Source organism: Phyllostomus discolor, chromosome 3 (assembly GCF_004126475.2).
Source record: "Phyllostomus discolor isolate MPI-MPIP mPhyDis1 chromosome 3, mPhyDis1.pri.v3, whole genome shotgun sequence".
Taxonomy (NCBI): Eukaryota; Metazoa; Chordata; class Mammalia; order Chiroptera; family Phyllostomidae; genus Phyllostomus; species Phyllostomus discolor.
This window is the reverse complement of record NC_040905.2, coordinates 184,587,149-184,614,947: the sequence shown is the minus strand read 5'-3', so window position 1 is coordinate 184,614,947 and position 27,799 is coordinate 184,587,149. Positions and strand designations below refer to the sequence as shown.

The following is a 27,799-nucleotide window of genomic DNA, read 5'->3' as shown; positions in this document are numbered from 1 at the left end:
TCTACCCCATTGGACTCGTTTGGCCGTTTCCAGGATATAATAAAATAGTAGAGGGAGAGGGTTTGAGAGCCACCCAGGGGGGCGTCTGAGTGTGAGGGCAGTCACAGAAGAAGGAGACAGGTAGGACAGAGGGCCTTGCAGCCCACCTGCTCACTTTGCAGCTGGACAGACCCTGGTCCAGAGAGGGGAGGTGGTCTCAAGGCCACATCCGGTGAGTCAGAGCTGGGCCTGGGGCTCACCCGGCGCCCTTGCTGCTGTTCTGTGATCAGATGGACTAAGAAATTCCAGTTTAAGTGTTCAGAAGGCATCTCTTCTAGCATATAATGGAGAATGTCAGCAGAAAACGCAGATTGTCTAGTTGGAAGCCCAGCGTCACTGTGTTCTAAGCTGGGTGGCCTCGGGCAACTTCACGAGCCTCCATGCCCATGTTCCCCATTTGCCCAGAGGGGCCCACAGTCCGACTCCCTCCCAGGCTTTCTTTGAAGGTTACGTGTGTAGTCCTTGCGGGGGTCTGAGCACAGAGCCTGGCACATCAAACCCTCACTAAATGGCAGTTAGGAGTATGTCCCTGAGCTCTTGTATCAAAAAGTCTGGCCAGGTGCCCGGCTGCCCTGAATAGCCGTGTGTTCTGCTCTCCCTGGGAGAGCGGACCTGTTTCTGACCTGTTTCTTATGACCCTTTTTGAGCCTCAGTCAGACCCAGCTAAATAACTCCCCCCAGAGTGAAATCATAATGAATAATAAAAGCAGAAAGACAAGAAATGCCTTATGTGTCCAGGCAGCCAAAAGGTGCAGGGGAAAACGGCAGGAGAAGTTGCCACCTGCACAGACCACGGGCAGTGGGGAACTTTCCCAGGGGTCCCGTGGAAGGCGCTGGGTGTCCGAGGTGTCATGTGCGGTGGGAAGGAAGCAGAACACAGAAGTGACTGTTCAGTGGGCTGTCACGCCGTGGCCGGCTGGGAGCCCCAAGGTGGCCATAGTGGATGGTCTCTGCCCTCACTGGGCTTCCCTGCTGGGGACAGCCAGACAGTTCACAGCAAACAGAAAAAATGGGCAATGTAATTTGGTAACAAATGCGGGGGGAAAGTAGGGAGAGACTGGGGTTGAGGGGTTGGTGAATGGAATGAGGGGGAATGAAGCAGAACCTCTCTAGGAAGGTGGCATTTGATGTACGGCCCCAACCATGAGAAGCCTCTGAAGATTTGGGGGAAAGACAATTCCGAAAGAAAATACAGCCTCAGAAAAGACCTTTTAAGTATATCAACGAATGAGCAAAGGAGGTCATGAGAGGGCGGGACCATTTCTTAGTTCTGTCTCCACAGCCAGTTGAGTCCAGCCCACGGTCAGGCCTGGGGGACTCTCAAAGTTAGTGGGAACTAACTTCAGAGATTGGGTAGCTCCGCCTTTCACCCAGCCCTGGGATCTGTTCTACATCAGGGATTGCTCACCTCTGGTGATGGGGATTTCACTACCTCAAAGGCAAAGAAGCTTTCAACAGCACTCACCGGAAGCTGTTCTCCATTGACGTGTAATTTCCTTTCCCGCTGGCAAGCCAGAGGCTGAGGTGCCTGCAGAGTCCAGGCCAGCACTCATGCTATGAGCTCGGACCGGGGCCCTGCCCAGCACGTCCCTCCACTGGCATTTGGTGTCCCCATCATCCAACCCAAAGCTTGTCTTGTCTGCTTCGTGTTTTTTAAACTTAAAAAAAATAGCCCTAATTTTTGAAAGATCAGAGACGAACAACCCAAATATCCATCTGTGGGGGACTGGTTAAATGAAGAATGGCTCCTCCGTACACTGGAGTACCGAACAGTGTGGGGAAGAATGAGGAAGCTCTGTGTGTCCTGATAGGGAAGGATCTTGGAGATACCTTGTCTGTACCGAAGCCAGAGTGGTGTGAGCAGGTGCCAGCTTTCGTGGGAAGAAGAGAGGGCCGGTGGGAACGCCCGTCGGTATTTGCGTGCTCCTGCGTAAAGAAACTCTGGAAGGATAACCACGGGAGCTGACTGTGGAACGAGGACTGTTTACTGAATACCGTTTTCACTTTGGATTCTTCGAACCTTGTCAATGTGGCACTGTTAAAAGTTAAGTTTAAGAGTGCCTTAAAAATCAGGAGATTGAACATAAAGATTCAAATGTCTAACTACTCTTAAAAAACTGGAAGACTTGTCCCCCTTGGGCCCACATGCCCATGTGGCCACACTCAGACAAACCGAGAAGGGGTTACCTGCTCCCGACCTGCTGTGCCCTCCTATTTGTCCCAGACGCCACCCGGCCAGCTCATCGCTCTTGCTCTGCCTGCTGGCCCCTGTGGGCTTTCGAGTTTTTGTCCCTGCTCCAGCCCTGCCCTTCCTGTGTCCTCTTATTTCTGCTCTTGCCCAACAGAACCCATCCCCCTGCCCCCTGTCAAGGTTCAGTGTGAATGCTGTCCAGCGAGAGGGCCCGGAGTACTGAGTACAAGTTCTCCAGAAAAGCGCAGCATCTCATTCCAGTGCGGTGGTGGCCCGACTGAACGGTGTGGCCTGCTTCAGGGCACCGCAGCCCGGGGAGGAAACGTAATAGCCAAGACTGGAACGTTCCCACATAGGGGAGGCTGTTTGCGTTCCAGGAAGAGTGAAGATGAATCCGACTCAAGTTTACAGTATTTGGCTTTGGACCATTAAGTAGACTCACACTTATAGGTCCTACAGAAACTTAGAGTTTTGGAATCTTAGTGTTGGGAAGGAGACTCAGAGGTCCAGAGAAGCTGACCATTTCCAAGCCACAGTGAAATTCAAGCACTGTGAATTCAAGCAATTTAATTATAATTCTATAATTAAAGTGCTCATCAAAGGAAATATGATTTGCTTTCAGGTTAGCACAGTGCTCCCCAAAACTATAAATGAATGAATATTTGTGTAAAGTGCAGTGTCAATTTAAAAAAAAACATTTCAGCAGAAAGCACTCTGGTTGTTTCTGACCTTGTATTTTGCAGGATAAAATAAACAAAGCTGGGCGGCCGTCCTGGTAATACACTCATAGATTTTTTACACTTGCGGGCAGCTCTGGAGCCGACCTTTCCAAATAGGCTTCGAGCAGGTTTCTGGGCCTCCAGCTTCCCGGTCCACCCTGCTGTGATCCATCTTCCTAAAATAGCAGTTTCATTATTTGGAAATTGCTTGTTCTCCTGGTCAGAGATCTCTCCTGCCTTGCCATTAGCAGGGAGAGCGAACGCGCCAAACTGGGGTGCCTGGCGGCTGGCAGAGCCACCGCCGTCCGTCATTCACGCGTTCGTTCCTTCCTTCCTTCGTTCACTCCTCTCCATCGAAACCCGCCCCTCCTCTGTGTCAGACCACAGCCTCCGCCGGATCTGGAGGCTTGTAGGGTCCTGCCTTCCACATACCCATGGTCTGATGGGAGAGGCAAATGCAGACACATGTACAACACAAAACAAAATAAAACAAACCGGAAAAAGAAGGATAAAAATCATGGATGAAGCCAAGTGCTTCTGATTGTTTTTCTTAGACTGTAGGATCTGGGGAACATTTTACGGAGGATGTGATGTCTAAGCTGCTCTGGTGGGCCACGTTCTCTGGGCTTCTCTGCTCTGAGGCTTGCTTTAGTCTCCCTCAACCTCCCTTTGATAATTCCTTTTTAATCACATAGTAACGCAGGCTCATTGCAAACTAAATTCAAATGGCTGGGAAGTAAGTACAGCGACCTATGACTGAACCTCCTCACCCCGTTCCTAACCCATTTGACTGATGCTGTCAGAGTTGATGGTTTGGTATTCCATCCTTACAGAATGTTTTCTGTGCAAAACAAACATAGGGTTTTACTCTTCGTACCATTGTTCAATTTTTTAAATGTCTGTTGCATGCTTATGGACACCCAACATGTCGGTAGGTACAGAACACCCAACCTCTCCAATGTTCTGTGGGACCATCACAAACTTTTCTTGAGCAATATTGGCTACAGAATCCATACGCTCAGGGCTAAGAGGTGACTTGCTCTTGGTGCTTGACACCCGGGCTGCAGACAGAGAAGGAGTGCTCAGGGCTGTGGGGAGGGAGGGAGCATCAGGGGAAGCCACAGGGAGGCAAGCTTTAGTTGAGCACAAAGAACTTTTTAACAGTTTGAGCTCCTGGAAAGTGGAATAGGTTGCCTCAGGAGATAATAACAATGATAGCTAATGTTTATTGAGCATTTGTTATGTGCTTTGGTTCATTTAATCCTTTATGATACATAGGTGCTATTTTTGTCCCAACTAACACTTAAGGAGACTGCCTGAGCTCACACAGCAAGGAGTAGCAGAGCTGGTTTTCTCCTAACCGCTGTACTGTACCAATTTTATGGGTAGTAAGCTCCACGCCATCGGAGGTGTGCAAGCAGAGCTCTCTCACATTCACCTGCAGCGCAGCTAGACCGATGGCGACTGGGGTCTGTGGAGGCTGATCCAGGCCTGTCTTTTTACCACCTCCCAACTCAGCCGTGCCCAGTCTGAGCCTTTGTTTCTGCTGGTCCCTCTGCTTAGAAGGCTTTTGCCATTTGCCCAGAGGTGGCGGCAGTCTTTTGTGAAAGGAAGAGTGTTAGGCTGACTCAATGGCAGAATCACAGATCTTCACCCAGCTGTGCCCTAACTCCCTGGTGATGCTGGGAACACCACCCCCCACCCCACCTCTGCTCTCTGAGCCTCAGTTTTCGCATCTGCCCAGTGGGAGCTGTAATCCTGGCCTCTTGGCCCGGTCACTCCCTGAAGGACCATGGCGAAGTGCACATGAGCTAGAAGCTGGAAGGAGCTGCGCCCTTTCTTGTGAGTTTATGGAGCCTGTGCCACCTTAACAGTGTTAGGTGGTCTGGTCCTGTGTCCCCAGCAGGAAGGCAAATGTGAGCTGGTGTAGGGCTTTGCCTGTAAAAGGTTCTCCAACACCTGCTGAGGGACTCAGGAACCCGCAAGGTGCTGGCCTTTGCCGCATGCCTTTAGGGCACGTATCCAGGGAGCAGTCCCCAGATGCCGCCTCCTCTAGGAAGCCCTCCCCACTGAGCCCATATTCGGAGTGGTGTTCCCCTTATCTGGGCCCTGGATCAGGCTTGTTCAAGGTACAAGCCTGGAACCTTGTTCAAGGTACAACTCTTTGTGTCCAACTTAACTTGCTCTTTAGACCACGAGGTTCTGATCTCTGCCTTCTCCTGCACAGCCCAGCAAGGGGCCTGGAACCTACTAGATACTCAGAAAGTGTTTGCTGGGTGGCTGGGGGGTGGGTGGATGGGTGGATAAATGAACTGTCTACTGCAATTGGTTGTTACTAATTTCCCCAAATTCTACCCTTCCAAGTAAGCGATTTTCAACCAGTGTGCCACAAAATTTTTTTAAACAGGCAGTACCTGACTGTTTAGTCAGGGGCACTGACCTCTTTTCCCTTAGATTGTCAAATAAAAAAATGGCAACAGCCAACACAACAATAGTTGTTGGTGTGAATGAGTCAAAATTATACCTATTTTTGGTCAGGTTGGCAAAAAATATATTTTTGGGTGTGCTGTAGAATTTTAGTCATTAGTTTATATGTGCTGTGGGATGAAAAAAGTTGAAAATCACTGCCTCCAGTTATTGCCGAGGTTATTGACATGGTTCACACACTCATGTATACATCTTTGATGAGCATGAGGGACATTCGAATGCAAGGTATTATCACAATTATTATTTCTCCCCAAATGCACGGTCTGCTGCCTTCTCCGCCCTGTCCCCCTCAGTGTTGGCAGCCTAGGGGAAAGCTTCTCTCTGGTTCATCTCTATTAGCTCTCGTCCTCATTACCCGAGAGGCTGTGGAACATCTACTTCCACCGCCAGATCGTCTGTAAGTGTTCGTAAGGCTGGTTTCAGCAGGAGTCCTTAGGGGCACCTGCTGCTGTCTGGACTTGTCCATCCAGAGAAGGGCTTGTCTTTCCAGAGCCACTAGTTCCCTCTGTAAGTGTCTGTTAAACCAGGTCCAGGATGGGGTCCCATGGCCACCCTCAAGGACAGGGTGGCAAGCAGCCTACTTAGAGGGCTGGCATCCAGGGTGGGAGTGAAGGTAAGGGCTCTCCCCCCTGCCTCCCCACAGCTGATCTCAATCCTGAGCAGGATCCAGTAAGCCCAGAGTCATTAGCGGGAGTGATAACTAATGCTTGCCCTCATTCACTAGGCATCAGGGATTGTTCTAAGCACTTTACGTATGTTAACTTGTCTGATCTGCACAACACCCCTATGAGGGAGTTAGTCTCCCCTTTTACAGACACAGTAACTGAGGCACAGAAGAGCACAGAAACTTGCTCAAGGTCATATAGCTTCTCATGGGTGTAGCCAGATTTCAAATGCAGTCAAATCCTAGCGGCCACACTCTCGACCACTGTGTCAAACTGCCCGTCATGCACGCGGTCTGTCGGTGACAGGCAGGTGATCTGACCAGAGGAGGGTCGAGCTGCACAGAGTGCGATGTGGAGAACAGATCACAAATGAAGCTGATAGGTGTATCAGGGCCACACGTTGGGGGTTCTGCCTGACGTGGCCTGTCTTCATCGTGGGTGTCTGCTTGAAGGGCACTGATTGGGCTGACTCGCTCTCCAACAGCGGACACCGCACCTGTCCCCAGACAGACCTGCCTCACCTAGCGGGGCCTCAGCACTCAGTAGGCCCTCGGTGAAGGTTTACTGAGCAGAAGGGCAGACAACAATAGGTATCATTGTGCTTTCTTTCTTGGCAAAGTTAATACGTGTACCTTCTGGCATGTTCCTACCTGGACCCAGCCCCCGGCAACCCCCTGGCAACCCTAGAGCTCTCAGCGCCTGTGGCAACCCCCTCCCCAACCATTCCCTATCAAATAAGGGGCCCTGGCACTTCAGCACTTCCCACCTAGACCTCTTCTATTGTTTTGTTTTCAGGGAAGACTTCTGTTGTTTTGTTTTCAGGGAAGAAAGCAATCATCACTGCCTTTGTTAAATAATACACTTTCTCACTCTTTCCCTGGTCAAGCACAGGTGGAAGGGTCATGCCATTTAAGTCCTGGTTCTCTGCAGGAAGTCCCAGCTCTCTGCACCACACCCAATCAGCTCCCTGCTTTCTCCTCTACTGCCCTGCCCACCTGAGAGGGAAAAAAAGATGCCCAGCAACAGTCCAGGTGGTGAAGGGTGGGGGTCTAGGCGCAGGCCCTTGGGCAGGCTGGCTGAGACCCACACCGGGCTGCCAGAGAGGATGCTGGGGTGGGCACTGTCCTGGTCCTCACGTGCGAGTGGGCTGGGGTGGGAGGACTCACCTAACCAAACGGAGCCTTGGGGTGTATCTCCTCCTCTCTTGGATCCCTGTCTTCCATTATGGTCAGGGTGTCTGGATTTAGGGAGGGCATCCAGGGGGTCCAGGGGAGGGGAGGGGGTGGCAGAGGGGGTACTTAACAGCTCTGGGCAATGACTCCTTCCCAGCTGGCCTGGCAGTCTCACGGTATCTTTCACAACCAGTTGTGTCTGGGTAGCTTCTCAGAGTGTTGCCCAAAAGCAGGCCACAGCTGGCACAAATAGCCATCTTTGGCAATATAGGGGTATAGTCCAAAGAGATACCTGTATTTTTCTTATTATTTTTAAACTTCTTTTGTACTAATGAGGCTGTTGAAGTAAAAGACTTCTGTAGAACCCAGTCTGGGGCTACAGAGCCCAGGGCAGGGCCGTCTGGCCTCTCACCACTCCGTCCTCTGGTCCTGCAGTCCACTTAGCTGGCTCCCACCCAGGGCCCGCAGGGTCTGTGCCGGTCTGAGGCCTGCCCGGCAACTGCCCAGTCTCTCTGTGGGCTGAGCACCACCTCCGGCTGGGACCAGCCCTGCCCATGGCACCCCCCACCCCCGGCCCCGAGAAATCCCTTCTTTGACCTTTGTAATTATTCCTGTTCAATCTTCCTTCATGTTTTTTCCCTCCCCCCTTTCCGAGGTGCTCAACTCCCGCACTCTCTCCAGTGTATTAAGGATGTGAGTGAAATTGATGACTGGGATGTCTCAGGTCTTTATGATGATGAATGACTTTCACTGACAAAGCTTTTATTGTCTGTGATTTGGGAAGAAGGGGGAACTGATATATCAAGGCTGCCTGTCACACCATTTAATACAGTTATAAATCCTGACGTCACTAAGCGGTGGTCAGGGGCTGGAGAATTCCGCCGGCCGCAGCTTTGCCAAGTCTTTATGGGTATTTCTCCCGCTCTCCTTTCTTGGCTTGGCTGTCACAGTTGTGTTTAGGGGAGGGGGATGGAACAGCTGGATGGTGACTTTAAAGATCCCAGGGCAACCCGGGCCAGGGAGGAAAGTGGGAATCCTCCCCACTCGAGGCAGGAGCAGATGGCAGGCCTCTGATTCTAAGCGGGCAGGGAGAGTGTTCGGTGGGACCAAGTCCTAAAAGTGTGCCACTGTCTTCTTGTGTGTGCACCGCCCTTTACAGCTGACCAAGTGGTTTTATATCTGTTATCTATCAGGGCTTCCTTCCGTTTTTGTAGGGGAAGGTGGCAGGGAGAGACGATCCCCCCTTTTACAGAAGAGGGAACTCGGCAAAGTACCTGGCCAAGGCCATGCCACAAGCTGGGCACATGCAGAGGATGACTTCCCGGGTGAAGCACCAGGGCCCCGCCCACAGGAACTGTGGATGTGGAGTCCGACAGCCCGGGGTTCCCATCCGAGACTCATCACTGTCCGGCTGCTGGTCTTGGGAGGGTCCCCTCATTTTTCTGACCCTCGGTTTCCTCACCCAGGAATGACAGTAACACTCTCCTCAAAGGGTTGTTGCGAGGATTGATTGAGATAATGCATATAAATTCTTAGCAAGATTCCTGGCCCGTCAAGAGTACTGGACAAATGTTTCAGAAGGTGGAACTCCAATGAGAGAAGCGTGTGGTGGATCTCACAGAAGCACGAGGAGGGCCTCCCAAGGTTGTGTGGGAGGGGTGGCCGAGGAAGCTTCCTGCGGGAGGTGACACTGTGCTGGTTGGAACGGGTAGGGATCTGCCAGGCTGGGAAGACAAGGGAGAAAGGGCGTACCAGGCAGAGGGACAACAGGACAGCAGGATAAACGCAGACACGGCCCAGGCTGGGTGAGGAAATGCAGCCAACTCCAGGCTCAGGGAGACATGCGGTTGGAGAGGAGAGAGGGGGCCAGACCATGGAGGCTCCCAAGGACCTGTGATCATAATCTCCGGATGCTGGGGAGCCTCAGGGGACTCTAAGTAGGAAGCAGCACCTTCAAAGAAGTCTCTCTGGGGTCTCCACAGAGAGCAGGAGTAATGAGGATGAGACCCGGCAAGAAGACCTGACATATTGAAGGAGGTTGTAAAAGCCCAGGAGAGAGCGAAAGAGCACCTGTCCCCAGGCAGCGGGAGTGAGGGTAGACGAAAAATCTTGAGGGATAGATTTGGCAACAGTCAAACACCAGGTTTAGGAGAGATGCAGAAGTGAAGGTGGCTCCCCTGGTTGGAGTCTGGGGCACTGAGTGGGCAATGGAGCCACCAGCTGAGACGAGGACAACAGGAAATGGAGCCGGTTTGGACACAAGGACTTTATGGGGCCCTGGGGACGCCCAAGGGGAAACGTCCAGAGGGCAGGGGGTGGGGTCAGGGCTGGGGATGTGGATTTGGAAGCGGTGGGCATGACCCCCCTGCTACTGCAGTAGAATGAGGGTCACTCAGTGAAGGTGTGGGGATGAAAGGGGTTGGGAGGAGCAGAGATCTAGGGAGGAACTCCGGGACAAAGGGCAGTGGAGAGAGGACGCCGAAGGGACGTCTGGGAAGAGCCAGGTGGAGAAAGACAAAGCGCGCCACCGGCTCGGAGCCTGTCGCCGTCACAGCTCTTGGTTGGGAACAACGGAATTCTCTCCGGCTGCTTAAGCAGAAAAGGGATTTTCTGAAGTGTATTCGGATCCTCAAGAGGGCCACAGAGCCAGACTTGGAGACTCCACAGCCAGGAGCCGCGCCTTGACCTCACCTGGACGACGGAAGCCCACTGCCGTTCTGCCCCCTGGGAGACGCCACTCGCAGGCCTGGGGACAGGCTCGCGCTGCTGTCCCTGGGCACCAGATGTCACCACCAGAGCCTCTGCCTTGGCAGATGGACTCCACAGCCGCCATTTCTTTGTGTCACTATTTTCTGAAAGAATCGTTCATGTGTGTGTCTGCCTGGCAGAGCCAGTGGGGCCTGCGTCCTAGCTGCACCAGAGGCGGGAGCTCCAGCTTCTGACTGCTGCCTCGAGGAGCCCAAACCCTTAAGGTGGGAATTTCCCCGAACAAAAGAAGGGTGTTCGATGGTGTCCGGTGGCCAAAGATGTTTGGATAGTGAAGGAGTGAGCGAAGAGATCCCAGTGACAAGGGCTGAAGCATCGGTTGGCTTGGGCAGCTGGGAGGGCCTTGTTCTTTGAGTCACTTACCGACTGCAGTGGACCCCTTCCCGTAGGATTTGAGGCATTGTTAAGTTCAAGCCCACGGACATAGGCCAGAAACCACGGAAACCGAGGGGGAAATGATTGCACTTGACTCCAGGAAAGCCTTCGTGGGAGAGGCAGCTGGGCGGGAAGCCTTGGGGTTGGGCTGTGTTTTCAGGATTTAAGTGACTTGGTGAGTGACGGGCCTGAGGGAAGAAACAAGGATCCAGCAGCACCGTCCCCCGCTGGGGTCCTGGGGGTGGCTGGGAGCTTATTCCCTTTGCTAGAACTTGGGCAGCTGCTGAGCTTTGGCTGGTGGCTTTTCTCCAGTGGGGAGGATAGGGAGTATGTCTCCTGTTGGGCTGAAAAAGAAAGCCTCCCATTCCTTTTTCTTTTTAATTTTTTTTCTTTTATTGATTCTAGAGAGAGGGGAAGGGAGGGAGAGAGAGGGGGAGAGAATCATTGATGTGAGAGAGAAGCATCACTCGGTTGCCTCCTGCACGTGCTCCAACTGGGGACTGAACTCGAACCCAGGCATGTGCCCCAACAGGGAATCAAACCCAGGACCTTTCAGTTTGTGGTATGACCCCCAACCAACCAAGCCACACCAGCAAGGGCAAGCCTCTCGTTCTTAAGGGTGTGAAATCCCAACATAGGACATAGGACTGGGCCCAGAAAAGTGGCTTGGGAAAGGCTTTTTGAGCAAAGGAATGAACGAGCCAGTGAGCCCAAGTCTGCCCTCAGCTCTATGCCAAGCACTGAGCTGGCACCGTAGGGCAACAGATCAGTGGGCATGGTCCCTGCCACGGAAGGGTTCAGTCTAGTGTCTTCTACCACAGCCAGCAAGTGCTGAGCCATGCAGCAGGGCACAGGGTCTCTGGGAGCACTGAGGAGGGAATGTTTGGTTGTAGGTGGGTGGGCAGGGCGGCGGGGCAGGGGGGGGCATCTGAGAAGGTTCCCCATGGGAGGTAACAGAGATGGAGTCTGCTGGGTGCTCTCAGGGCATGGCAGCAGCATTTGCTAAGGCTTGTAAGCAAGGTTAGGGCCAGAGGATTGGGAAGCTGGAACCTACTCTACTCCAGTAAAATGGGGGGCAGTGAGAGTTTGTACTAGATCCAGAAGCTGTGGGGAGCCACCCAGGGAAGGAGCCGAGGAGGACAGGCCCCTTCTCTAGAGAGCCTGGCGTACTGGAGGAGTCTGGGGCCAGGCCGGGAGACAGCTAGGGGTGGGCGGTAATGAGAGTCTGACCTGTGGCAGAGTTGGTCATGGATGTAGAGGGGCTGTGACTTGGTGACACCTCTAACCTCCACTCCGGGGGTGTTGGTGGGAGAGGCTGCGTCCTTGGGTGCCAGGGTGTCCAGGCCGGGCTTTCTTGTCCAGGGGCGCCCTGGAGCCTGCTGGGTGCCTCATTATGCCGCTGAAGGGCGGGGAGAGACGAGAGCAGTGTGGAGACGCCGGATGCCTCCTGCTGGTGTGCTGAGTGCTGGGCAAACCACATGAGATCCCATCTCACGCATAATGTGCATCCGAGGACAAAATTAGATTGAGAAGTAAATGGAGCCGAAAATTTCCAAAGCATTTCCCGTCAAGAAGCTGTTTGATTGCGTGTTTTAATTCGGAGTCCTCCTGCCCAGTAGACTCATTTTGGTGGGGACAGCTGGAGCAGAGGGTGATGGGAGAGGAACGCCAGGGACCGGGCCCAGACCCGAGGCGAGAGGAGAACCTTCCCTGTGTGGTGGGTGTGAGTCCAGGCGCCATGTGGCTTCCTCTCCTGGGGGGCCTGGTTCAGACCACCTCAGACAGCCCTGTGAAGAGGGTGTTATTATTGCTCTCATTTTGTAGACAAGCCAATGAGGGTAGAAATCACATGGTAACCTGTCAAGGTCACGTAAATAGCACTCGCTTGGCCGGGGCGGCAAGCGCTGGCCTGCTGGACTTGAAAACTCAAGCTCGTGCCCATTTGAATGTTCCCATCCTTTTGCCAGAAGGCTCGGCCTTCTTTCTCCGTCTCCTTCTTGTTTCCTCCCTCTCTTCTTCCTCCCTTTCCAAAGCCCAGGAACCCTGGATGGCAGTGCAAGGGGCATCTTCCCATTTTGCAGACATGGAAGGTGAGACTTGGTGAGGTATAGTCATTTGCTAGTAGCATGGAGCAAATTCTGTGAAATCTGATCCCTGTGTGTGATCCCCCCACCTTCCTGGACCAGCAGGGCTAATTAATGTAAAGATGCGACAAAAAAATTCTCTCTCTCTCTCTAATGTGTGCGCACACGCACATGCACACACACACACACACAACACATTTAGAACTGCGTCTGGGCAGTTCTGCCCACCTGCTCCCCCACGAGGGCACAGCCCTCTCCTGGCCCCAGAGCCCCCACTGACCTCGGCCAGGCCCCGGGAGCCCGAGAGCATGGCTGCACTCGTAGATCGGCCCACAGAGAAAGTGCTCTTCTTGCTTCATCAGGGACATTTGCACCCTGGACTACTGGAAGAAAAAAAAATGTGAATCAGTTTCTGGAATGTGAGGGGTATTCTGTAAAGAGAGAGGGAAGAGGCAGAAAGAAATTTAAAAAACCAAGTAGAGGACACTCGGCCTGGGGGCCGCAGTGGTTCTAGGGCCCCGGGCCTGGCCGCGCACGCTCTCTGGGCAAGGCCTGGCCGCAAAGGGCTTCTTCACTCACCAGCAGTGTGGGCGATTGGAGATTTTCTAGCAACTGTTAAATTTTTGAACTTTCTTTATCAAGAAAATTTTTACTCACATAAAACCTTCGTGGGAAGCCCTTAACGTAAACCAGTTCGAACTGAGGTTCAGTGGCGCGGAGGTCCCCCAGGAGGTCCAGAGGAGTGCAGCTGGAACCCCCTGCACTGGCTGACTTTTAGCATCCTTCGGACTCTGGTGCCCCCCGATTCTAAAGTGGTCTTCAAGCCACTGTGAAGGCTGCGCACGGAACATGCGCATCTTGTACTCGGCCTGGCTCTCAGTTCTCCTCTTTGAAACCCCCGTCCTCACGCCTTACCGCGCCCCCCACCCCCGCAGTTGCCCACCTGCCTCGCCCCAACCTCTGCCTGTGCCTGAGGAAACAGACAAGGCCCAAGCACACTGCCTCTCTCGGCTCATCCACTAGTTCGATGGGAGCCCCTCTTACCGCCAGCCCTGCCCTGACTCTGCCTGAGCCCTGTTCCTGGCCCCCCACCAGAGGAACCCTACCTACTGAGACCCAGTTCCAGTGCTTCCTCCTCCAGGAAGTCTGCAGTCTGACTGCTGGCATTGAACCTTAGGTCTGCTCTTTGCTAATTGTGCGACCTTGGTCAGGACATGTCTTCTCTCTTAGCCTCAGTTTCCCCAGCTGTGCTCATTGGGATGGTGAATAACCAGCCAGCTCACCCCAGGCCTGACTGACTTGTGCACTTGTCCCCACAGGATGCCCTATGCTCAGTAGAAGTCCCACCCGGGTTGCACGAAGCACTCTCGCTTCCGTGATCCCATGTAGAGCTCCCAATGGCCTGTGAGGGAGTCAGAGCAGAGGCAATGCCAGAACTGGCGATGGTTAAAAGCAAGAGCCCAAGCTACACGGGCCCTCTCCGAAGCTCTTACCCCTGACTCAGCCTCTCTGGGAGGGGAGGGGCAGGAAGGGTGGGCTGGCGACCGGGCAGCCTGCAGTGCCAGCCGGCAGTGTGACTGGATGCACGGTCTCTGTAGCACATTGATTTTCCAGCACCCCGGGAGGTGCCTCTGCAGTGGGCTTGGTTCTCCCTGGCAAACAGCGCACCTGCCCAGCCTGCCTCTCACGTGGGCCCCCTGGGCTGTTACCAACTGTGGCCTCACTGTGCCGTTGGGGTAAAAAGCAGAGGAGTGGATAGGATTTCTCAGCTCTGGGTCTGGCTGTCAGTGACATCCACTGTCCTATTGTCCTCTGGACCAAAAGTGGACCAGCTGAGGCACTCTTTTGGGAATTGCAACAGGCCCCCATCCCTTTACAAGACATCAGAAGCCTGTCTGAGGCTTTTTTGGCTTAGACATTTACCTATTGACTATTTCTTAAATACATGGGCTGCCAGCCAGACAGACGTGGTAGGGCAGAGAGCTGGGTGATAGGCCTTCCTCACATCTCTAGCATTGTTGGATTGTCCCCAGGTGGGCGGCCTGGGGTTAAGACTGCAGTATGCAGAAAGGGGTGGGGACCAGCCTGAAGGCACAGAGGTGGAAAGCTTTCAGACCCCCAAGTCCAGTGCTGGCTGGGCCTCAGTGGGCCTTCACACTTAGGCCTCCGGCTCTGACCTTACCCTCGGGAAGGAGAACTTTCACAGCCGTCAGGGTTGGGAAGTATGTTCTGAACTGGCAACTGCAGGTGGGCAAATGTGATGAAATACTGTTGGCCCTTAGTTGGAGGGGGGACAGGGGGCCTGGTTCCCCTCCGAATTTCAGTCTGGCCCCGGGACTCAGGGAGTCTGAAATGCCATGGGGCAAAGAGATGTTTTCCACATCCTCCAGGCAGCTTGGGTGGGTGCGGACTGTGACCAGCCGTGGAGGCGTGGGGGGTCTCCATCAGCAGTCCGGTCTCCTGCGATCTTTGCCCCCAATGCACACCACACGGGGGTTCTCCAGGGGCCCCTCCAGAACTGAGATGGATGTTGAGCTTTTCTCTGTCTGCTACTTATGATTACAGGGGTCCCAAGCCAACTTTCAAAACCCTAGTATCTCTCAGAAGAGAGACACATCGTTATGCTGGAGTGACATAAGCTCACCCCCCTGCGACAACCCTGCCTGGGGTCATCTCTGCGGCATCACCGCACCGGGCCCGGGACAGAGGTCCGTAAACGGGAGGCTTGCCTTTCCACCAGGCACCGCAGACTGCTGAGGTGTGGTTGTCTCAGGTCTGATTGTGTTGTTCTCCTGTCTCCATCCGTGCTGCTCACCTGTCACCTCTCACCTCTCACTTGTCCCAGGGTCGATTTGCCTGGCTCTGGAAGTCTCTCTCCTCCTTCTTATCTTGCTGTTTTCAGTCTGCTGGAGGCTGGAAACCAAGGCACTGAGCTCCCTGGAACTGCGTGCAGCTGTGATTGGGGCTGCCAGAGCTGGTGCCCCAAGGGGCCCTCGGGACAGGCTTTGTGCCCACCTTTTGGCGACCCGCAGCCAGAACGTTGGGCTGAGATGGCTTGCTGGCACATTTTGGGTTGGTGGGACAGTACCGTACTTACTGCCCCTTTCGGGGCCGGATGCTGGCGGGGAGACGGCCTAGTGGGACTGTGAGGTGAGAATGCGTGACTTGGCCAAGGCGCTCCTGGCATCATGATGCTGCCCTGGAAAGCAAGAAGTCCCTGCTGTGACAACTGTGGCCCCAGAACTGCAAAGGTGGGAGCAGGGGGCAGGGAGGAGCCACGCGCTCCGAGCACCTTGTATTCATCATTGCTTCCCCTCGGAGACTGTGAGAGCGCCCCTGGGGGCACAGACAGTGTCTGGCTCTGAAGATAAAGTTCATTTTAAATGACAGAGTTAATTTCAAATAAGAAGTAACACATCCGTGTAGTTAAATATTCAAACCATACAGCAAAATACAAGATGAAAAGTGACTCTCCTGCCCCCAGCCCCCGCCCTCCCGTTCACAGCGCCCCAGCCCGAAGTCGGCAGTGCGGTGCGCGCACTCAGTGCTGTTCTTCCGCACCGCGCGGCGGGAGGCGTGTCTCTACGTTATTAGCGCAGACGGAACCGTGCTGCACACGGTGTTCTTCTGCACTGTTTCCCTCGTCCAGCGAGGTATCGTGGCGCTTTTCCCACAGTCCACACATTCAAATCGACCTCTCTGTTGTTCAAAACTGCGTAATATTCCATCATAGGGGAGTATCAGAATTTATTTAGCCCAGCCCTTATGATAGATACTTCGATCATCTTCCTTCTTTCCTTCCTTCCCAGAAAATGTAAACATTCATGTAGTTTTCTGTGTAGTTCCATAGGTAAAGTCTGGTAAGTAGAATTGCTGGTCAAAGGGCAGGTGTGTTCTGCATGTTCGGTTCACCTATCGAGGCAGAGCAGTACAGGGAGAGGGAGGTGGCAATGGTGTGACTCTGGCCTCAGATGGCCTCAGTTTGCATCCAGCTCCACCTCTTCCTAGCGAGGTACCTTATCTGCAAATTGGGGATTATAAAGATTTATATCTCCCAGGGTGGCTATGATACTTAAATGAGATAATACATATAAAATGCTTACAACGGTGCTTGGCTCGTGGTAAGAGCTGTGCAAATGCTAATTGTTACTGTTGTGGACATTATTATTATTGTCGTTGTTATTGCTGCCATTATCATCTCCCAGGTCCTCTGGAGCACTCAGGAAGGTACTTCAAATTTAGTGGATAACAGATAATGCACGCACGCATGCACACACGCACACATGAAGACATGAGCTAGCCCACAGTTGCGCCCACAGTTGTGCTCGCATCGCCCTGCTGGAAATACTGGCTTCCCTCTGTCTCCAGGGCAGGGCCTGTCCTGGCAGGGAGGCCCAAGCCAGGAGTGTGGCAGACTCTCTGCAGCCTTTCTCATTAAATCCCTGCCTTTGTCAGCTTGTTATGTTGGACCAACAGTTGCTAGTTCGAGGAAGATCGTGTCACTTGTGTACATGAAACCATTGACTGAACCCCAGTGCCTGTTTTGAAATGCCAGGCAAATGAAATTCCTGCACTATCCAGGGATGGAACACAGGGGTGGCATCTGGGCGTTCCCAGTGACTCTGGGGAAGTAGGCGAGGTGGGTTGAAGTGAAGGAACGGGGAGTGGGGAGCCTGCCAAGTGAACAGCGCCCTGATGAATGAACTGTCAGAGTTCCCTGCTCTATCTACATGCTCGGATCAGGCCTGGAGCCGGTGCAATTCAAGGGAAGCCAGTCAGAATTAGTTAAAAGTGGGGGTTAAGTAATTTTGAGAAAAGAAATGTAGGGTTATTATTTCTAAGTAAATAATAGCACCTAAACTAGTAGCCAATAAACTCATCACTAGGAGCCGGCCAGGTCTGCTGTAACGACAGGATGCCACTCATTGGCAGTGAGCACGTCCACTGTGTGCGGGCGAACTGGGCTGCTCCACCTCCGCCATCCTTTCCCCTGCAGGTGGGAGACTCGCCCTGTGCACCTCCCGACTCAGCACGCTCAACGCTCGTGGCGGGGCCGGACAGAGGGAGGCCTCGGAGCAGCCCCTGTTCAAGTTGTCCCACATGTCAGATGCCAGCCGGAGGGAAGGGGCCTGGTGGTGTGCACAGGACCTGAACGCACACACACACCAGGGCATGTGTAGCAGAATCACGCCCCTCCCTTACCCCAGGGTCGGGCCGTTCCTTCCCCCGCCCCTTTGGTGACAGGTCACTGTCATCTGCCTCTCTGTTGATTGAAAACTGTCAGCTTGTGTCACTCAGGCACAGTTGACTTTTTTTTTTCTAGAACAAGAGTCAAAGCATAGTTTTTTAAAAGTTAAGGACGTAACCCATGTACAAATATAAAAGGAACACCTGTGAAGATTTTATTCCACTCATGAATTAATGAGGGAACCTATAAAAAGATAAAAGTCATTCTAAGAGCTTTTCAGAAAATAGGGATTTATAGTGTCCCTCAGGAAAAGCACTTAAAAATGTTGAATAAAATTGCTAGATCGGGCACAAAATTGGTTGATGTCCTACAGGGCAATACACCCAAACTACTGGGGCTGTCTCTTCTACCTGATAGAAATCTACACGTTAACTTGTAGCTTCCCCACATCTGGTCTTTAATAGTAAAGAATCATCAAACATGGGTGTATTCTCTTACAGGTATGATTCTTGGGTGTGCCTAATAAATAATGCCTGTTACATGGAAAGGCTATGCTTTCCACCTTTATGACCTGTTTTTAAAAGTTTTAGTAATAGTTTTTTACACTCAGAAAGGTTTCTCATGGTTCTGTGACTCTAAGGAAAGGTTTTCTGGAAAATGTTCTAGATGCGCCTGCAGGTTCAGGCTGAATGATTGCGCTGGGACGGAATGAGAGCTTTGGCTTTGGAGCCTCCCTGAGTTCCCATGTGGTTCCAGACTGCCCTTCAGGGTGAGCAGAGTGGCTCTGTGAGCGGGCGCTGGGAGAGGGGCCTTGACAGGTAGCAATGCCCAGAACGGAGGGTGGGGCTGGAGGCCGGGGAGGAGGTAGGGGGGGAACAGGGGAAAGAGAGGAACAGTCTGAATTGGGCAGATCAGGGCCATGGGAAAGAGAGCACTGCGGGGAGGGGTGGGGAGTCACGAGGGGCTTGGGGACAGACTGGACATGAGGGAGGAGGTGTCATTGAAGCTGGCATGGCTGGGAGGCTGGGCTGTCACCCACGGAAACAAGAAAGATGACAGGACTTGAGGGCTTTGAGAGATGGATGAAGGTTGAGAGCTGGCAGTCTGAGAGCTGAACATGGCCTTTGTACAAGTTTTCCTTGGCCCTCCGTGTCTATTTCAAAAACTGGATTAGTGTCAACATCACAGGCAGGAGATTCCCAAATGCAATGAAACTAGAGTTCCAGCTTCTTTTGCAAACTAGCCAGAGCTGCGGGTGGGGGGCTGCTGCCCCGGGGCCAGGTGCCCGGTCGTCACCCAGGTGGTTGTGTGTTGATCATGCAATAGTGTGCAGCTCGGCAGCCCCCGTCTGATTCTGCAAGTTCCTGTCCCGGAGGTAGGGAAATAAGACAGATGCTTACCCTCCTTTCACTAGGACTTAATCCAGGGGCTCCAGGGAGTCTGATGCTGGGGGCACTAGTGCTGAGGTAGGGTGGGCAGGAACCGCCATACCCATCTGGGCAGCAGCCAGCATCAGCCACCAGTGCCATCAACAGAGGAGTAAGAGGATGCCTCTGACTTAGGGAATGTTGGAGCAGAAAAAGCCCTGAGAGGCCATCTGTTCCCACTGCTTGAGCAATCAGATGGGGAAACCAAGGCCTAGAGAGAGATGGAACTTACCTGAGGTCACACGGCAAATTACTGATGCCCCTTCCAGGGATGTGCAGGCTTCCTGGGCATTAAAAGTCCCCACTGGATACGACTGCCGTTTTGTGAAAAACTTGGCCTCTCCCAGCCGGCTCCACCATATTCCCTTAGAGCCTGGCCCTTCTGTGTGGAGTTGGCCCTCCTCTGGACAGAACCCCCAGCCCAGCGCTGTCCGGGCCGGCAGACTCTCTCCCGCCAGCGAGCTGTGCCAGTATCCTGCCCTCCCCTCCCACCTTGTTCGCAATAACTCCTGGCTTCTCAGTGGCTTTCTTCCTTCTTTCCCTTGTTCACACGCACAGTCAGGTAGGTAGAGGGGGAGCTCGGTTGGTGCCCTGTGGTATTCAAAGTGAAGGGTTTTCACACTGTCAGGGTAATGAATTCTGTAAGGGTTTGAAGAGAGGGGCCGGGAGGATCTCCATGTCATGTGTCTAGGAGTGACAACCCCCAGTGGTTAATTACTGCCACACGATGAGAACCGAGCTGGTAGCAAAATGAGATAAGTTCATTATGAGCTAAATTTGAAGTTAATTGGATTCACATTTCCCCCCATTAGTGCACATAGAGAGAGCCTACCTAGAAATGAGCTGCATGAAAAAGAAAAAGTTGCATCTAAGCAAAAACCAGATAAATCAGGCCTCCTTAATTCCATGGAGCTCATGACAAAGGGCTTTCTGAGATGTTGGTGAGACGGGAACCAAAGTTCCTTTCAGATCGTAGAACGAATGTCTGATTAATTTCCTCTTGGCAGTCTATGGTCCTACCACCCCGAACATGCCCGATCTTGTCTGATTTCATCTTGGCAGATATTTCCGAGCATCTACTGTGTGCCAGCCAGTGCAGGGGCCTCGTGATGACTGATTGTTAAACACCCCCAGCCTCGGTGACATGCCGGAAACATGTTAGAGGAGGGACAAAGCCGGGGAAAGTGCTCATGCACTGCAAGGTGACCGGATCCCCAGCTCGGGGCCGGGACATCCTTGGAGGCCATCAGAGTGAATTTGAGGCTTGAATCCACTCTGGGATTTCCCACCAGCTGGCGTCTAGCCTCTGCTCATCTTTGGATAATTGTCCTTAGAAAAGTCCCAGGTAGCATGATGAGAAAAACAGGTAACATTTATGAAGTCTCGTGTCAATCAGCTATTGCCACAACACCGACACTCAGCAAACCACCCCAAAGCTCAGGGCATAGCTGAACAACAATCATCTCTTCTTGCTCATGCTCCTGAGGGTCGGTTGGGGGTTGGCTGATCTGGGCTGGACTTGATTCCAGCTGTAGGTTGGGTCCATCTCTGCTCCACATGTCTGTCTCCCTGCTTGCAGCAGGCTAGCCAGGGCCTGCTCCCGTGGCAATGGCAGAGGTGCAGAGGGGCACACCCAGCCGCACAAGCCCGTGCAAGCTTCTACTTGCCGAGTATCTGGTCACATTCCATCAGCCGAAGCGAGACACGTGGCTGAGCCGGACCCGAACAGGTGGAGAAGCACGCTGCCTCTAGCAGGAGGAACTGCAAAGTTTAGTTTTTCATAAGAATAAATTTATTTGTTTTTTACTTATTTTTTAAATTATTATTTTTAATTCATTGGGTTTGAAAAGGTTAATATTGTGTTTTCCCTACATTCTTGGTGTCAAATTATGACTTCTTTTTCAAGATGATGGTTATAAGGACAGGGTTAAGGGTTACAGGCAACAGTTCAATCTTCCATCAGCACTCACTGGGGTTTACACGCGTCTTCTCACTGACCCCTCCCCCCAGAGCCCCATGAAAGGGGCATGTTGTTGTTTTTGCTGCCGAGGGGGGCACAGCGTGGGGGTTCAGAGTGCAGACTGGCCAGCCAGACTGACCAGGTTTGAAACCTGGCTTTCTTACTTACTGCCTGTGTGACTGTGAGCAAGTCCCTTAAACTCTCTGAGCCTTAGTTGCCACCAGTAAAATGGACGTGAGAGTAGCTCTTTAATAGGACTATTGCAGGCATAAATGGACATAGTTTCCTCTCTATAAGTGTTAGTTATTTTTTCTTCTAGATGAGTGTTGGCTAGTGTTATTCCCATTTTACAGATGAGGAAACTGAGGCTCAGAATGACTGAGGAACTCTGTCAAGGACACACGACCAGTCAGTGGTAAAGCAAGGATTCGAGCCCGGGCAGAGCGCTGTGTGCCTTCCTTTCCGTTGAGCACGCAGTCAGCTTCCCTGTGACTTCTCCACAGGGTCTCCTGAGGTTTATTGGGAATTTTATAAGCTGTGAGGATTAAATGGAATCATGTTTATGAACAGCCTACCCCAGCGCCTGACGCAGAGTTGGGAGAGGGTCCGGGACCTGGGGATGACACTGATGCTGCCGGTCTCTTCCTTCTTTGCCCACCACACCATGAGTGATAACTCAGATCTGCCTTTGTGGCCAGTCCAAGGAAGACAAATGCAGCCTCAGGCAGTAACCTCTGGATCTAGGGACATGTGCCAGATGCATGTGCTGGAGCCATGGACAATAGAAAGGAGTTCCCTAGTGACAGGGAACTCAGAGGCAGAGTTATTTGTAGGATATATGTGGCCGTTCGTTGGTTCCTCACCGTGCACAGGAAGGAGGGACTGGGGGTGGAATGAGCTCCCCAGCATGGTGGCCAAGCCCTGAACCCTCGCGGGCGCTCATAGCAGGCCCCACTGAGGCTGGAAGCTGGGAGCACACCCGCCTGTCCTCCAAGGAGGACGTATGCGCCCCCCAGGCAGCAGCTCACATTACAGGATTGACTGTGGAGGTTCCAAAGCTGCGGGTGCAGTTGAACTTTAAGGTAGGAAAGTCTACTCACAGCTAAGTTATCCTTTGTGTGCATGCACACACAGACTAGTACAGGCCCTCGGATGTCATCGAGCTAAGGGCTCTTTTTAAAATTGGCAAAGACTGATGCTCAGAGCGAACGGCTTGCTCCGAGTCCCGCAGCAGCCCAGCAGCAAAACCAGGGCTCCGACCAGTTAAAAGGCCCTGCATGGCCTTCCTGTCCTGGCTCTCCAGCACGGGGGTCATCAGCACTTGCCGTGTGCCAGGTTCTGAGCAGCCCTGCCCCCGAGGAGTAGACCGATGCTGCAGAGTTCATTCCCAAACAAACAGGCATTGACACCCACCTTCCATTCCAGCTTCTGACAGCCCTCTGTGACCCTACCGTCTCTTTCCTGCTTTAATCAGGTTACCTGCATTTCTGGTTGCTAACCTGAACAGCAGAAGCCCCCAGTTCTCAGCCTTCCTTATTTACTTGTCCCCCTATCCCCTGCCGACACACACACCCCTTATCCCACCCAAGAAGCTGGGGTTGGAGGCCCACCACCTGGAGTCAAATCCCTGCTCTCTATCCTACTAGGTGTGTTACCTTAGGCAAGTTACTTAACTTCTTCCTTGCTCGGTTCCCTCTTTTATAAAGTGGGCACGGTCATTGTTCAAACCTCACCGAGTTGTTAGGATGATCAAATGAGCTGACATAGGGAAAAGAGTGCCTGGCACAAGTAAGTGCCGCCTTATCGTTACTAACAACATCACCTCCATCTCATCTGTTCTCCTGGCATGGTGCCCCCTCCGCACTGGAGGGGGTGGCATGGGGAGCAGGGGGACCATCAGAAGAGGCAAATACTTAAAGGCCCTTGAAAACGTTGACAGAGAAGTTGGCGCTCGAGGGTGACATTTGGGGACTGGATGAAAGGGTGGACTGATGGGAGTGAAAGGAGAATCGTTAGAAAGGGAACAGCACCAGCAAGGGCGTGGGGACAGGAAAGACGTGCAGGGCAGTCAGGGGAACGGCTGGGGTCGACGGAGTCGGTCAGGCTGGAAAGGTCACAGGTGGAGGACAGGTGGAGGAGGGCCTGGGAAGCCAAACCGAAAAATCTATGCTTCGTGGCAAAGGCAGTGGGGTGCTACTGGATCTAGAGAGGTGCTGATTCTAGACATCCATTACCTGGCTGTCTCACCGAGCTTTTTTATTGGTTCCCGTAGATGCGCTAATTTCCCTGTGATTTTCCAGATTTAAGATGGAGCCAGCTAATTTTGGAGTTCCCTGTCCCCCAGGGTGTATGTCTCTATCTCGTCTTCTTGTGCTGGCTGAAACCTTCAGGTCAACTCTCAGGAATAATAGCTTTCCTCAACGTGTTCTTGACTTTAATAAAAATGCTTCAAGCATTTCACCAATTCGGTATGATGTTGACTCTAGATTTAAGATCAATATCAGATCAAAGAAGTATACTCCAATGCGTATTTCCTAAGAGGTATTGTAGGGAATTAGTATTGAGTCCAGGCCAATGCCTTTTCCGTAGCCTTGATAGAATCACATGTTTTTCTCCCGTTGATACATGAATGTGATTTCCCAGCCACTGCTTTAATATTGATCAGCCTTACATACCCCAGATAGGCCTTATTTGGTCATGGTAGACTATTCTTTCTCTAATATTGTTTGATCAGTGAGATTGATTTTTTTCATGTATATTAATAAATTGTGAGACTAGCCTTTAATTTTCATTTTGGTGGGCCTTTTTAAAGTTTTTACAGCAGGATTATGTTAGGTTGGCAAAATAAATTGGAAAGGGTTTTTTTTTTTAGTTTTTACATATTCTAAAACAGTTTAGTAACAGAACACACGTGTCCTTTGAAGGTTTAAAAGAACTTGCTCCCCACCCCCAATAAAACAACTTGTTCAAGAAGCTAAATGGACAAGCCACCTTGTTTTAAAAAGTAATTTAAGAAACAACTATTCATATTTCTTCTAAGGTTATTGAGCTGTTCATATGTTCCATCTCTTCTTGAGTTAATTTTGGTAATTTATGTTTTTCTGGAAAATTCTACTTTTGTCGAGCTTTCCACATTTATTAGGAGAGGCCGTGCATTTCCTTATGTTTTTGAACATCATCTTTTCCATATCCCTGGTTATATCTTCTCCCAGCTCCTTATTTTGATATTTGCATCTTCTTTTTTGAATATTTCCCTAGGTTTGTCTATCGTATTGGTCTTTTTAAATAACAATTCTTGGTTGTATCTATTGTTGTGCCTGCTTTTCTGTTTACTAATTTGTTATTTTCTGCTTTTTCTTTATGAATTCCTTTCCCCTCCTTTTCCTAGGTTCATTTTCTTTCTCTCTCTTTTTTTTTTAAGCTGGCTTCTTGTGTTGAGTGAAGCTTTGGTGAGGCACTGACTTTCAAACCTTTGCTTTCAGGGTCAAGGTTGTAAAGCACGTGTAACAGTGGCAGAAATGATTGGAGTTTAGCCCCCTGTTGAAGAAAGAACCCAGTCCCGGGGGCTGGCGAGCTGGATTCTAATACCAGCCTTGCCTCCAATCAGCTGGGTGTCTTTAGGCACGTCCCTTCCCCTCTCAGGACTCTCTTATCCACCCCAGGTAACCAGGCGGGCTGCGGGCCTCATGGGGCCTGGCCCTGTGGGCTGCCCTGCACCAGGCCGCCACTAGCAGGATGACACCCTTTGTCTTCCCGGAGGCAGACGTGGCTTCCTCCCGAGGTGCTCCCGGCTCTCATCCCAGCACATGTATCCACAAAAGCTGTGCAGTCGAATTTCAGTCTGCATCTTGAGCCGATAAGCAGTGGTGACAGTGTGGCCTGAAGGCAAGGCTCAGCCAGAGCATCCCAGCTGAGCCACGTGGAGCCTCGGGATTGGAAGCACAGCCAGGTGTATGTGCAAGGCAGCGGAGTGCCGTGGCTGAACGTGGCTTTGACATTGTACTGCTTAGATTTGAATCCTGGCCCTTACTGTGCATCCTTGGACAAATTACCAGACCTTTCTCTGTCTCCTTGTCCCGTAAAACGAGGACAGTATCAGTACCTTACCTCACAGCGTGGTTGAAGGTTAGATGAGTTAATAATGTAAAATACTAAGAACAGAGCATGGTGTTTTGTAACTTCTAGGTCAGCGTTGTTGGTTTGTCGTTGTCATCATTAGGGTGTGAGCCTGAGGGCAGGGTCCGGGGGGGGAGCTGCTACACGGTTGGGTGGGGGTGCCAGCCCCCCGGGGACAGCCCCAGCCGCAGCTATCTCTTGTCCACAGCCCGTAGTCTGGCCCTGGCACTGTGACCGTGCACTGACCAGTCTGACGCTGCTCTCGTTCTTGGCCGTGAACGGAGAGCACTGTTACGGATTCCAGAAAACTCCTGCTTCAGTGGCACGGCCACTCCTTTCATGTTCTCAACAAATGTTTGCAGGCCTGTGCCATTCTGACGTGGGCGCGAAGACTCCATCCTGGAGCTCACACTCCGTGGAGAGGAGCTGCTCTCCAGGGTGTGGGGGCTGCCTTGGAAGAGGAGGACGGGGAGGCATAAGACAGCGAGGGGGCTGGGGAACCCCCTTAAAACACTTATAAATGTGGGCAGTTCTGCCAACTCCAAGTATCTGTTTAATGTCAGCTTTCATGGGGAGTTATGTGCAGATCATTGGGGGGAATCGAGGACCCCTGGGGGCATTTGCTCCCCTGTCACAGTGCCTCATGTGAAGAGGCACTAGCCACGCTTGTCACAAGCCAGGATGCCCAGTTCAAAACTCAGAGGGTAAAAGCAGAGGGAAGGCGGGAGCCCCCTGTCTGGCAGCTTCCTGGGTTCTGGAAAGCAAGCAGAATCGTGTGAGCTGAGGCACCTCTGGGTGCTGGCCGGGCAGTCTGCATGGCTGGCACTAGAAGGGCCATTCCTCTCTCTGGGAAATGTTCATGTCTTGTGCTGGTCAGAGGTGGTCCTTCTCGCTGAGCCACCTGCTGGTGGGGCTGAGCTCAGAGTCACGGGCCTGCGTACCACCTGCACTGCCCCACTGGGCGTTACGGGGGGCTCCTGGGGCCCAGCCTGGCTCTGTGCCATCAGGAGCCGCTTCCCCACACCCCTGGACCTCTCCTGACCTCCTTAATCCTCAGTGTCCATTTCCAGAACCAGTGGAGGTTCTGCCCTCCCTCCCTCGTCCCAAGGCCACCTCATTTGCCACCCTCTCCCCGGCAGCACCCCTTCTTTCAGGAGCAACTGTCAGTCCCACCCATTAGGGTGGGGGCTCATCTTCGGGGGCCCCCAGGTAACCACTGCACGGTGGGCTCTCCCAGGGTCTAGGTTGTTGGTCTTACCCATGAGCGCCGTGTCACCTGCAGTAACCGGCGGTGTGTGACAGGGCTGCAGCCCCAGCCCTTCCCTCGGAGGCAGACCTGCCTGACAGGCATCTCCCTCGGAGCCCTGCTCCTCTAACACTTGCATGCGCCGCCTGTGCGCGCGTTTCTTCACTAAGACCCTACGAGGTGCCAAGCCGTGTGTGGGAGGCAGGCTGTGTGGGCTGTGAAGGAGGAGTCACCCCTACTCTTCCAGCGCTGCTCTGAGCCTGCGAGGAGGGGACCACCCTCACCCCGCCCCCCCCCCCCCCCAGGATTTCTGCCTCCAGGGGCTGAGGCCTTAACCTCCAGGTCCCAGTGCCCAGAACGGTGTCTGGTATCAGAAAGGACTGGGTCTGGGCCAAAGGAAGAAGAATTCAGTGAGGGCCGGAGCTGCAGGGGTTTGAGGCCGAGGGAGGCGTCTGAGATGTTTTTGAAGGCAGAAGGCGGGCGGTGCTGGGCGGTGTACAGCTGGAGGAGAGGGCAAGGCGTAGCGGCGCGGGAGTCCTAGTCCCACTCGGGGAGGAGAGAGCACGGTGAGCCGGCGGGAGCCCCAGTTTCCCAGGGACACAGCCGAGCATCTCTGGTTTCTGCCGAGTGGGGCCCGGGTGGCTGGAGGCGTGCGCGCTCCCGTGCGCGTCCATGCGAGTGACGTGAGGAGCTGGGGGCACGTTGGCGTTCAGTGTCCAGACGTGACACGCGTGCAGGTATCCGGGGAGCTGTGGACAGGAGCGGCTGGCCGCGGAGACGCTCACCCTGTGATTTGTTGCTTTGATTCCTCAGGCCGAGACTTGGCGAGCACAACCCTTCCCGGGTACCCTCCGCACGTCCCCCCCGCCGGACAGGGCAGCTACTCAGCACCGACGCTGACAGGGATGGTGCCTGGTGAGTGTGCATTGTCGGCGTCTCTGCGGCAGGGCGGATGGGGTTTCGGTGGGGGACGTCCCCCGCAAACAGCCCTGGTGACCTCTCTGCTTCTGAGAAGTGGACCTGAATAAATCAGGCAGAGGTCTGCACTCTCCGCCTCCTCTGCAGCTGGGCCTGCGGGGGGCTGGGACCAGGCAGTGGCAGCACCAGGGAAAACATCAGAGAGAGGGGGGCTATTGGCTGTCACTCAAACATCCCCTCGTTGGCCACTGGGGAAGTCTGAACACAGAGGGGTGCAGGACCTGGTCGAAGGTCGCTCAGCCAGTGGGGAGTGGGGGCCCTTCCCATCCTCTCTCCTCCCACCCTCCCTTTCCTGCCCAGTGTATGTGACATGCTCACAGGGAAGCACCGCTGAGGTCCTCTCCGTGGCCTTACTCCATGGAAGTGAGGGCCACGTGCTCAGGACA

At 53.0% G+C, this 27,799-nt stretch overlaps 1 protein-coding gene across 3 annotated transcripts in view; it reads left to right on the top strand.

The window, feature by feature from the left end:
• PAX5 (paired box 5) overlaps positions 1-27,799 on the top strand; it is a 171,157-nt gene that overhangs the window by 104,458 nt on the left and 38,900 nt on the right. For all 3 annotated transcript variants that reach the window (XM_028516211.2, XM_036021928.1, XM_036021927.1), the window contains exon 8: positions 27,249-27,350. In XM_028516211.2, coding sequence (XP_028372012.1) covers positions 27,249-27,350 — 102 coding nt within the window. The remainder of the gene's footprint in view (positions 1-27,248; positions 27,351-27,799) is intronic.